This window comes from Nipponia nippon, unplaced genomic scaffold (assembly GCF_047370975.1).
Source record: "Nipponia nippon isolate SJK-2023a ecotype South Korea unplaced genomic scaffold, ASM4737097v1 scaffold_23, whole genome shotgun sequence".
NCBI lineage: Eukaryota > Metazoa > Chordata > Aves > Pelecaniformes > Threskiornithidae > Nipponia > Nipponia nippon.
The window spans coordinates 4,089,579-4,101,858 of record NW_028262340.1 but is presented as its reverse complement, the minus strand read 5'-3'; the positions used below and the strand labels follow the sequence as shown (position 1 = coordinate 4,101,858).

The 12,280-nt window shown below is 54.9% G+C and overlaps 1 protein-coding gene across 4 annotated transcripts in view; it reads right to left on the bottom strand.

The window, feature by feature from the left end:
• Positions 1–12,280, bottom strand: part of EPHA10 (EPH receptor A10) — a 45,783-nt gene that overhangs the window by 13,537 nt on the left and 19,966 nt on the right. For all 4 annotated transcript variants that reach the window (XR_015705433.1, XM_087760635.1, XM_087760637.1 and 1 more), the window contains 5 exons: positions 11,394–11,735; positions 4,300–4,424; positions 1,873–2,035; positions 366–474; positions 55–110 (listed from right to left, as the gene is read on the bottom strand). Coding sequence is in view for 3 of the 4 variants with exons in the window: in XM_087760635.1 (XP_087616761.1) it covers positions 55–110; positions 366–474; positions 1,873–2,035; positions 4,300–4,424; positions 11,394–11,735 (795 nt within the window). In the remaining variant the exon portion in view is untranslated. The remainder of the gene's footprint in view (positions 1–54; positions 111–365; positions 475–1,872; positions 2,036–4,299; positions 4,425–11,393; positions 11,736–12,280) is intronic.

The following is a 12,280-nucleotide window of genomic DNA, read 5'->3' as shown; positions in this document are numbered from 1 at the left end:
AGTACAGGCATCCCCACGCAGTCATACTGGCCACGGTGGCCAGGCTTCACTTACAATGGAAGTACAGCTCCTCGTCCCCGTCCTGGCTGGCTTTGCTGTACCCACACTGTCTGCAACGAGAACGAAGATGCACACCATTATCTGGGCAGCAGCCTCTCGCTGGGCATAAAAGCCTCAAGTGGCAGCCCTCAGGAAGAGAGTCCAGCCCCACGGCATGAGGAGCCAGCAGGCCATTCAACCCAGCTCCCGCGCTTAGAGCCAGCGCTGCCCCGTGCTCCCGCGAGCCCCTGCTGCGGGGGCTTTGCTTCAGCCCCAGCCCCAAACCTCCTCGGTCAGCGCCCCGGCTCAGCCGCAGCTCCGCTCACCTCCTCCAGACCATCACGCCGATCACCATGGACACCAGCACCGTCAGCCCCGCGATGGCCACCACTGCGATGATGAGGACAGGGTTCTGCTCGCTGGAGGCCACCGTCACTGCGGGAGGGGAGCAGAGCCGGTGGGCAACGCGCCCCAGGGCAGGTCCAAGGCATGGGGGAGCCCCGACTGCTCCTCCCAGTGCCAGCCAGCATCTTCCAGCAAGGCTGTGGGACAATTCGCCCGCAGTGCCAGGTAACTTTTCACTATCCTCACAGCAATTCACGTTCTGGTTCAGTTTTAAAAGCTCAGGCTGGTGCAATCAGACCAACGTGCAGGGCAGTGCTGCAGGAGCGGACGGAGCAACCCCAGCGCTGCCACACCGGGCTCCTGGTTTTGTTAATCAATCAGTGCCAAGGAAAGGTTTATCAGAGGGATGTATTAAAATTTATGACTTACAAATAGTTTTCCTGCATCACATTAATCCCTCCCCTTCCTGCTTTTGCAAACGGGGGTATTAGAAAGCTACATTCTATATAAAATTTTTATTGGCTTCAATTCATTCTGAAAATGTCTTCTGTGTGGCAAATGGATGCAATTTAAAGCCCTGTTAAACACAATCTGTGAGAGTCGTACTGAGCCAGCCATCTCAGGGCTTTCATTTCTAGCCAGGGTGGGTTATTAAGCTGAAGCCCTACCACCTCTCCAAGCCCTCCTTTAGCCAGTGAAATAAGATGCTTCTGGACTATAGTTATGTATGGAAACTGTGAAAAGGAAAAGCCCCAGCAAATAACGCTGATGCTGGCTGACCTCATTCAGCCGAGCAGCTAAGGAGCCAAGTGCCTCATGAGCCAGGATGGCAGCGGAGGTAAGCAGTCGTCTCCTATCTGGGGCACACATCCAAGGCCAGCTGGACCTCCAGGCTGGTCTGGCCTCCTCTGCTGCAGCCTGTGCAGCCGGCTGCCCTGTCTCTGCAGCGCCTGCCGTGGGCTGCACAGCTTCACAGACCCGGGCAGGATCATGCCCTCGGCAGGGCACCAGCCCTCGCTCCCTTCCACCACCTGTTTGGTGGCCCCACAAAAAGGACCTGGTGAGATCTGTTCCAGCACCGACATCATGGCAAGACAAAACAGCGCCCTGTCACTCTGGCTCTGGTAAGCACTTTCTCGGGCAATCTCAGACAAGGAGCAGAGACTCTGTCCCCAGCCTCTACACCAGAGAGGAGCCAGAGACAGGCTGCCCGCACTGATGCTGTGCTGAGAAGAGCAAGGACAGCCACCACAGGCAGACCAGCAGTAGCAACCTTCTTAAAAATCAAATAGGAAAATGCAATTAAAAGCAAGTCCTGGGAAGTACCTTAGACCCAGAGCAGCAGAACCAGAGGAGCAGATGCTGCTCCACAAAACCAAGAGCATCTGGGGCAGGAGCAGCGAGCAGCAGCATCCCCACAGCTCCGCTCAAGGAGCCTCATGCCTGCAGGTGCATGCATAAGGGACGACGAGCTTTGCCAACACTTACACTCTGCCAGCGTCTCCACTTCAATACTAGGGTTGTAGTTTCCATAGTCTGGCGAGGAAGATGTCCGGATTTGGAAAATATAGAGGGTGCCAGGCTTCAGGTTATTGACCGTCACGGCTGTTGATGTGGTTTTCACAGTTGAGTAACTTTGATCTCTCTGATCCTGTGGAATAATGAGATACCTGAGATCTAGCTGGACTGACAGCTGTGCCACAGAGCAGGCAGAGCACAGCTGTATCTTCGCCCCGCCACTGGGTCCCATCAGGACAGTCTATCTAAACACAAAACCTCCAACAGAAAGAATACATTTACTAGATGTCTCATTAATAGAAATTACATGGAAAGATCGCGTGAAATGGCAGATGGAGCCAGATGATGTGCTATGAAGACAGGCGGAGGATGGGGTGGTGGGGAGCAGCTGTGCCACCCCGCACAGCTCCTCTCCTCCCGCCTGCCCCCGGGCTGGGGCTCGCCTGCTGGCACCGGCCGGCCCCTTCCCGCTCCCCTGCTACAGCTGCTTCAGCCCCCGAGTAAATACATGTGTATTAGCACACACTGAGTAATCAAAGCTGGCAGGTGGGTTTGCCACCAGTCCTGGTCCCCGGGATGTTATTCACTTGCCCAGCGACTTACAGATCCCTCTGCTTCAACTAAGGGAGAGCGCGATGGGGAGCTCCCCTCCCGCAGCCGCTGCCGGAGGCAGTGAAGGCAGGGTGGGCTCTGCCCAGCCAGGCAGCCGGTGGGACCGCTGGGCAACTCGCACCGCTTCCACGCACCAGAGCAGCAGATCCCCGTGCCTCTGCTTCCCGTGGTTTGCCAAGCAAAACAAGCCCCAGCCCTCCCACCAGCTCCCGCAAAGCTCCCTGTGCTTCTGCACAGCCGCCATCAGATATCATTTTCTCAGCTGTGTCGGGTACTTCCAAATAAGTTCCCCAGTGAGAAGATGAGGCCGGTGCCACCACAGTCCTGGACTGGGGTTATCTGAAGCTACTTTCCACCGGGAGCGGGGCCGGGCCGTGTCCCTCTGCCTCAGCATCAGCCTCTCTCGGATCCCACATGCACATGCTGCCCCCTCATCGTGCCGGGGAACAGCCCTGACGAGCGTCCCAGCCCCGACGAGCGTCCCAGCGCAGGCAGCAGCCATTCCCAGGGCGGGGGACACCGCTGTGAAATGTATTTTCCATTTGATATGCTTTTCCCCTTGAATCTTCATAGTCAAAGTACAGCTCTAAAAGCAAAGATTAGGAACTAAGTTGATTTTCGTGTCAGCATCAAGAGCCTCATTTCGGTGAATAATTGCTAAACTATAGTTTGAATTCCCTACCCAAGCAGGACATTTCCTCATTTCACATACCCCGAGTATCTTGTTGCTGCAGCCCATTTGCACAGGAATTACCGTCTCGGGCTTCAGCGTTCGCCCTCACCCACAGATTATTCCTTTCAGATCTATCAGATGCTGAAAATCACATTAATATGAATCAGCTTCAAGGTAGCTTGTTTCTAAATACAGCACACCGACATGTCACCTGCACAGTTTGCTTGACATGTAATCACTTTCATAATGAGCCTGAGCACACGCAGATAAGGTAATTTGTGGAACTGTGTCATAAACTGCATTTATTTTGATTTAGAGCATTGTCCCTGCTCTCTACCCGCTGGTATTTTTTCTAAAATTCTCAATCCACCGCACCTGTCAAATAACAGCTATTTTTAAAATTAAGAGACTGTCATAAAAATGTTTGCTTGCGTCCCCTCCTGTGTGGAAGACCACTCACAGCTCACCGAAGTCACGGGTTCGGTGGCCCTCAGTCCTAAACCAGTGAAGACCACAAGGTCTGACACTTTCCCAGAGATCAGGCTATGAATACAGGTGTCATCTTGTCAAAAATTGAGAAACACAGTATGGTTTAGCAGTTCCTGGCTAATGGCAAGCACCCAAACCTCAGATTTCTAATGTCCTTGAAAAAAGCCATCCAATGCATTAAAAAAAACCGAAAAAAAAATGAATGAAAATTATTGGCTTTACTCTTTCTCCCAGGGAGATGGCAACATTAGGACTGGATGAAATCTTGCTGCACAGATGGGGGGAAAAAACCACTAATTAACATAAACTCTACAAATAATCCAAATTTCCTAAAACTTGTGTAAGCAGATTGCATAACACTGTTGGAGAAGAAAAGACCTTATCGGCCCCCATTTGAAGCACTCCTCTTACTTTCAGATGCTGGTAAAATCTTCGCAACAGCACCGTCTGCAGACACATGCCTTTCCACCGCTCGGTCTTCATGCGGCGGTGGCTGACCGCGACCAGGAGCGGCGGCACACGCAGCACCCGCGCTCCCGAGGGGCAGACCTGGCCGGCCAGGGAAGCACCCGGGAGCTGGCCCAGGGCACGGCTGCGAGCCAGAGCCAGTCCCCAGAGCCTACCTTCTCGTAGTACTTGACCTCATACTCAGTGCCGTTGGCCATCGGGAAGCCCGGCTCCTGCCACGACAAGGAGACGCTCTTCTGCTCAACTTTATCCGTGCGGATGTCGGTGACAGGAGTTGGCACTGAAAAAGCAGAGAGGAAAGCAGTGGGTGCATGCCCCGCACCCTCCCCGCAGCCAGCAGCACCCAAAGCCCCCGCAGCAGCCCAGCACAGCCAGCCAGGCCGGGGGCAGAGCCCCGGGGACACGGCCAGTGACACTGCATGCCACCACGCTTCGGTTACTTTGGTTCTGAACAGCCGAGTAAGCGCAACCAGGAGATCGCACGTTACAGAGAATTTTATCTCTATCCTCATATTCATCTCGGCTGCGAGTCCCATGTCAGCACAAATGTGTTCAGTTGTGGTTACTTCATTCCTGCTTCTGCCCTGTGGTGCCGCAGCAAAAACTTTAACAATTCAAACAGCCGAAGAGCATGCTTCTTTTGCAGTTACCAGTTCCCTCTCTCTGAATCAGGGCTGAAATAGGGCAAACTCCAAGCTAGTGATCACCCAATGGGAGAAGATGATGGTAAAAATACAACAGCTTTGTAATCTGTGGGCAGCTAGTAATGCATTGACTGAAAACAAGCAAAAAAACCTAAAGGCACCCTCTGCCCACGGTGCTGCGGAGGGGTCCGAGCATCAGCCAACGTCCAGTGCTCTGAACCTGCTGCTAACGATTTCTGGGAAATACAACACACAGTCTTTGAGCAGGAGGGCTTGTAGCACATACCAAGGCTTCTCCAGCCCCCTCCAACCACCCTGGCACGGGCTCTGCCCCGCGCCACCCCAGATGGGAGAGCTGCCTGTCCTACCCGCTGCCGAGCACACAGCCTGTGCCCCAGGAGCTGGCTGGTTATTTCTAGTTAGCACATGCTCCATGCTGCATCTTCCTCCCTGGCATGCATGCTCCCGTTTAGTTCATCTCACTATGCAAGATGAAATTTGCCAACTATTCCCATTTTAACCAGGTTTGGCTCCAGTACGCAGCAGGCAGCTTGCAGCTCCCAGCTATCCGCACGCTCTCTGCCTGACACTGATGCCTTTGCTGTTTGCGGCAGCAGAGGAGGGTCTGCCTGCCTTACCCTGCTGCGCTCATCTCCACTTTTGCAGAGCCTCCTCCATGCTGTCCCCTCCTCTGAGCACCTTCTCCTGCCTTCAAGCCGCTGAGCTGCGCTCAGTGCCCATACTGCTCCTGCAGCTGACAGGCAGCGGCACTGCCTGCACCGGGCTCCCTGCCTGCAGGCAGCATCCCAGCAGCTCTGCCTCTTGCACCAGCAGAAAGCCAGCTGGACCCGTCAGGCTGTCTGCAGCACCTCAGGAGCCAGCCAAGGACCCAGCATCCCCTGACTGCCCAGAGCAAGGCAGCAGCAGCTCAGACGTGATGGATCTGCCCACGGCCAGGGCATTCACCAGCAAAAGCAGGGAGGAAGGGGCTGGCTGGGACATGCTAGGACATCGGTGTCTTTGCTGTGAAGGTGCTATGCAAGAAAGACACTAAATAGTTTAGTAGGGAAAAAAACCTTTGTACCTGGTACCTTGATAAAAGCTTCTCTCGGAGCCCCTTGTTCTGATTCGGATTGATTAGAGAGAAAACTAGGATTGATTAGAAAAACTGACCTCCCCAGGGTGCAAACACACCAAGTAAGGTCTTCACAGCTCTCCTGGGGCTGTGCCACAAGCTGTCCTGGTTGGGGGGCAGAAAGTCTCCTCTCTGGATGAGGAGGGAATGGGGAATGGCAGAAAAGCCTCCCGTAACTGTGGCTCTGGGCTGCCCAGCGTGCCCTCGGCAGCCATCAGCCTGGCCGCGGCTGGGTGGCACAGTCCTGGCACAAGGAAGGGTGGTCCCTGGATCACCCCGGTAAGCACCAGGGGCCAGAACACACCGGGCTGAAGGGGCTGCAGTGACCGATTCACCCGTTTACACCAGCGGCCCTGCAGCAGGCGCAGGGAACGCTGCACGGGGAAATCGGCCGTTTGTAGCTTGTCCCGCTTCTCCGTCAAATCAGGACATTTGCTGGACCCTGACTATCCCACAGAGACTCCTGTGGAGAGGAACAAGGCCCTGGGAAATAAACTTAAGTATCTGTGAAATTTTTTATTTATTACTTAGCTCATTAATCTAAGCTTTGCTGAAGAAAAAAGTCCTCCTGATGTTTTGTTCATGATGAGTTGCTCCTTGATTCCACATCCCTTCAGCTTCTGCTGGAAGAGCGAGAGGACCCGAAGGGCAGCCAGGAGCCCCCGCGCTCGTGTGAGCTCACACCCCCTGCACACAGCTCCCTCTTCTGCAATCTGGCTGCGCCTCACTTGACCTTTTTAAAAATAATTCTCCGAGGAAATACACTGGCCCCAGAGCTGACCTTTAAGGGGATAACGCATTGTCCATGTGTAAAGAAGGGGGAGACAGTTCACCCCGGCAGCACGAAGCAAGGCAGAAAGGTCTGCCAGGCCAAGCAGGACACGACCGCCCGGGCGGCTGCACCATGAACCTGGAGCACAGATGCTGCCGAGGCCTGCCTCCTTCTCCGAGATCAAGATAAAAGGCAGGACTACAGAGATCGTCACGGGCACCCATGGAGCGAACCTCTCCTGCCCACGTCAGACTGCCAAACACATCACAGCTTTCAGACCTCCAGCACTTTTTGCCAACGTTTTTTGCACAAGGAGAGGTCTGCGACTCCTCCAGCACGGCGATCCCGCGGTGCGTGTGGTGCTACCGCCCTCCTCATGCCAGTCTGTATGACGGTGCATGGGAAACGGCCAGCGCCAGCAGCACCCATGTGTGGCAAAGGGTCCCCTCCTCTGCCAGAGACCTTCAACCCCGCCAGCACCCGCAGGAAGCCCCGTGCCCGCTTGTGGCACTTCAAACACCAAGAATGAGTATGACCGAATTTGCACCAGTTGGGCACACTTTTGCTCCAAACCTTGCAAATTGCTCCGTATTTCCACTTCATCAGAGCCAGCTTTAGGCTGGCACGGGCTGTAATATGGCATTTGCTGTTGGGACGGAGTGGTGAGAATGATTTTCATACGTAAGAAGTGTTTCAATAAGCTGAAAAAAAAAAAAAAAAAGATAAATATCCTCGACTCCCTTCACCAGTCTCGCAAACGCACGCTGACCCACATGCACAGACATGCACACAGGCACGCTCGCAGCTCTCGTCGCTGGGGCGGTGGGGTAATCCCCACCACGAGCCTGGGGCCTCCGCATGAGTGCGCAGCACCGCATGTTTTATGAAACGACAAGCGATACGGGCGGCTGAGGCCAGCCTGACGCTTAACTTGCGTTTTACTCCTGCAAAATAAGGTAAGTGCTCCTTGCTGTTCTATGTGATTCCCATCAATAAAATATCACACGGATGCCCTCCTGTATCTCGGAATCTAGAAACGGGCTGAAGAAACCTGAACAAGTGGTCCTGACTGTTAACAAAGTCATCAGGAAAAATCACACTCTCTTAGTGATGGGCTGTAGAGCAGAACCCATGGTACACGCCAGAAAAGCAGGCACTAGCCTCAAACGTGTTTAAAAGGGATTAAAGAAAATCACACAGACTATAAAGCATTTCACACTGTGAAAAAAAATGTGTTTTCCATCAATATTTTAAGCTCCCCTAACATTGCCTCTATTCTGATAAAGCAAACATTAAATTATTCACCACGCTGCCTGATTTTATAAGCTCCATTCCATTGTATGTGGGTTTACTCCTCTTAATTAACCAGCGTATCAGCAGAAAAAGCGTAAAATTAGGTGTGGGCACCGCGTCCCTCCACGGAACGGCCAGCTGCATCCAAAACCCAAAGGGGTTAGAGAGGGACAACGGCAGGTACTTAAAGACAGAGTTGAACCAAGAGTGCCTGCAGGCCACGCAGCAGAAGAGCCTCTTTGGTGCCCAGCTCCCGCGCCCGGCCGTCTCCAGGAACGCTCTCCCCACACCTTTTCAGAGCTGGGGCAGCCGAGCAGACAGACAGCAAGCAAGAGCAGACCACGACCTGTCCACCGCGCTGTCTGTGGCTCCGCGCATGCGGTGGGTGGCAATCGGATGGATACAACTTGCCATTGCCCTCGAACGCCTCTGCCGCCCTGCACCACGGCACTGCTCGCGCTGGGGAGAGCCAGCCTCTCCCCTCCATCACCAGTTATTAACACCCCAACGTGGAAAATGCACTAGGCACCGTCCCAGGAAACTCCTGCCCGAGGGTCCTTCCTTCCCAACCAGGGCAGCAGCCTCATCGGTCACCGTGCAGCTCTTCCAGGTCCGGTTCTCTGCGCGTGGAGGGCAAAGCCCCCGCAAGCGTGTGCCCTCGCCCCGGAGTCAGCTCGTCCTGCGGCCCCCCTGCCCCTCCCGGCCGGGGCTGGGCTGCTGTTGCTGCACCAGCACCAAGCAGGCGCAGAGAAGTCTACTTCAGAGGACCTAATTCAGCACAAACCACTTCTCCACAGTCTGAGAAAGGAGAATGCATTTCGGCACTGGCTGCATTATTAATCTGCAACAGATTTAAAAGCCCTTTAAGACAGGAGCCGATCCCTGCCGGGAATATAAATGACATCGTCCCAGAGTGTACATTTACATAGCTAATGCAGCTCTACTCCTGCAGGTAAACAGCTCCGTTCGCTCCGCAAACACTTTTATTTAGTCCCATGCTGGGGCCAGATTAGAAAAAACACAGTATTAATTTTGCCTCCTGCAGACTAAATAGCATCTTTTCTTTTCCCCTGCAAATACAATGAACAACTGCTAATTCCCTCTTGTGACTGCTGAAGGGGAAGGGCAGTGCGAAAGCCGCACTCAGAGCTATATTTAGAGGAGCCGGGATCTGACAGCTAAATAGGGTCTTGTTTCTTTGTTTAATTTTTTCTCTGACTCTGCGTATCTGCAGCCAGAGCTTCCCTGCTGCTGCAAATGACATCCCCGAGACCATTGCATCGCAGCCACCAAGAAGTCACCGCTGCTGCAGGCACCCCTGAAGTCTCCCTTTCTCCTGATCTCCAGCCCCATCCAGCACTTCTGTGACGGCCTTTAATGATGAAGGGCACCAGGGCTGGAGACAGCACGCTCCACGGAGCGGCTCTACAAGCCGTGGGTGCCAGCCACGGCCCCACGCCCTGCCTGCACTGCGCCCTGCCTGCACTGCGCCCTGCCTGCACAGGGTCCCCCCCATACACAGCCATCCTCGCAGCAGGGGGGCTCTGGCCCAAGAGGGGCAAACCAGACTGAGAAGCTGCCTCCCCAGGAGATGACCTTCTCCCCTCCTTGCCGATAGGTGCAGGTTAATCATCACTGTCACTTCGTGCCCACAGTGCCAAAGCGAGAGGAACGGGGCCACCTGGGCACCTGGGCACAGAGCAGGTCCAGCCTGGCACTGTCCCCGGGAGGGGACACCTTCAGCAGCAAAAAATTGAAGTGTGTCAAGAAATTTCCTGAGCCTCAGCTGCTCAGCCAATTCTAAGCCACCATCTGCATCCGGAGACTTGACAGCTCGACAAGAGGCATTGATTTTGAACAGATTACAAGATTAATTATGCCATATTCTTTATGCATAGTTCAGTTCCTTCAGGAGTATGCCGTGTTGAGTAAGGGGTTGAGATTCCCACTTACCCAGAAGAAAAGCCGTATTAAACAGACAAATGGCTAAGGCGTGGGTTGGTATCACGGACTTGTTGCTTCACTCCCTACAGAGGACGGGGTGCTTGCTGCCCTTACCCGGCCTCTTGTCCCCAGCTCGGACCTGAAGCTCCAGGCGAGGAGGCAGCTCCTGAACACCAGTCCCCCTGCCCTCTGCCCAACACCAGGCAGCAGCCTCTGGAGGAACAGCTCGTTATTAGACCTCGTTAAGCTCACCCAGCTTGTACGCTGGCTCAGGAACAGCCCGAGCTCAGGAGACAGAAGATCTTCCCAGAGCTAAATCCATCCTTGAACAGGAAAGATCCTAATGAGGAATGACACCTCCACTGAGGAGCACTCTGCAGCACAGCATCCACCCAACGGATTCACAGAAATTATTATACGAGGGACGAGAAAGCAACAACACAAGCAAGAACATTTGATCAAGTGGTGGGAAAATTATTATAACAAGATCAAAGTTTAATCTCTTCAGGCGAAATTGTTGGCTGATTCCTGCCACGAGGTACGTGAGGATCATCTGTCTCCATTAACTGTGGCTTGGCAAAGGGTTTTCATGCAAATTAATAACGTAACCGCAGAGGAATAGACAAGGACACAACAAGCCAGAGCTGATTTCTTTTAGGCACAGCTAACAACTGAGAGGGATCAAACCCCTCCGGCCGGCCAGGGGCCCCGGGCATGCAGGCAGGCTGGATGCTCGCTTCCCCTCACGTAAAGGAACAGAAACGCAAAACGTGGAAAGGGACACTTACAGTAAGAAACTGTGCCACAGACCGGCACAGAAGAGAGATGAAATCAATCTTTTTGTTTCCAAAGGATAGCCAATATTTGAATTACCTATTTTAATGAGGGTTTTTTGTGAATGGGCTGAAAATGTTGCTTCTCTGAAGGTGCTTTTTTGTGATCTGTAAATTCAAACTGCAGCCGGATCACAGAGCAGGCTCGTCCCTTGGGAGGAGCCCAGGCTGTCCCCACAGTCACTGCCACCCTGCTGCAAGCCAGCACAGTGCAGTGGGAGACAACGGGGCCACGGGCTCCTCCAGCACAGCCAGCTCCTCGCCTCCCTGTGGCACCAACCAAGACCCCCTTGGGAGCATCGCAGGCCGGTCTCCATCTCCCCCTCCTGCCTGTGCTGCTGCGCTGCCCACCATCGCTGAGCACCACGTCTGTGCCACCGGAGCAAACCAAGAGGAATCAGGGCACTGCCGCGGCACTGGATGGGCAGAGCCTGAGGATGGTGCCCACACCACCTCCAGACCCCACGCCCTCCTGGCAATTAAGCCACGGAACCGGCCACCGAGCAGACCCATAGACCCCAGAGGTGACACGCAAGTGTAAGACAGCGTGGGCAACTGTCTTCTTGGGGCAATGGGGGCAAGGCACTGCCTGCCTTCAGCGGTTGCACGCGCTACGCAGCAGCCGTACCTGCGAGGCCGGTGGAGATGTTGACCTCGGCGTACTGCTGCCCCGACAGCGGGCTGATGCCCGAGACACCGTTGACGGCTGCCACGCGGATGGTGTAGTTGACGTGAGGCAGCAGGTTCACCAGGGTGACGGTCCGGTCCACGAGCCCCGTCTGCTGCGGCACAAAGCCCACACCACTGCCGCACTGCTCACAGCGGCCCCGCAGAGCCGCCGGGCACCGGCCGCACCACAGGCTGTAGGTCAGGTCGCTCCGGCCGCCTGCGTCGGCAGGGGCACTCCACTCCAGGACCAGTGATGACTGCCGCAGGCTGTAGACCAGGTTCCTCGGGGCGGAGGGTGGACCTGGAAGCAGAAGAGTGTCTGTGCACGGGTGCCAGGACAGCTGGGCGCTGCCTGGGGAGGAGGGTGAACCTACGGGTCCTCTGGGAGCAGCACCACAGGCACCGGTGGCAGAGCAAAAGAGCACGGTGCCGGACAGCCACAGCACATGGCAGCGCAAGGGGACATGGATGCACTGATGCACACAGCACGGTGGGGACACCGGACAGAGGATCCCCGCCGAAGGGACATGTCATACACAGCAAGCCGCAGCTCTCACAGCGCATGAGAAGCACCCGGTCAGACCCAGCGCCTCCCCAGGGTTCGGCTGCAAGGGGCCCAGGAGCCCTGCCGCTGCTCCGACACTGCCCAGCCACGCTCCCTCTCCGGCAAAGCAGGAGGGTTTCTCATCGCCGTGCAAGCAGCTCTCCGGCATCCATCACTAGAGTAGCTGGGGTCCAATCCAATTAACTAGAGGCCATTTAATTAAAATCTGTAAACTATATGGACTAAATGACTGTGCCCTAGTTTTACCTGGGAGTCTGCAAGCCCGACCGCACGCCTGTCTC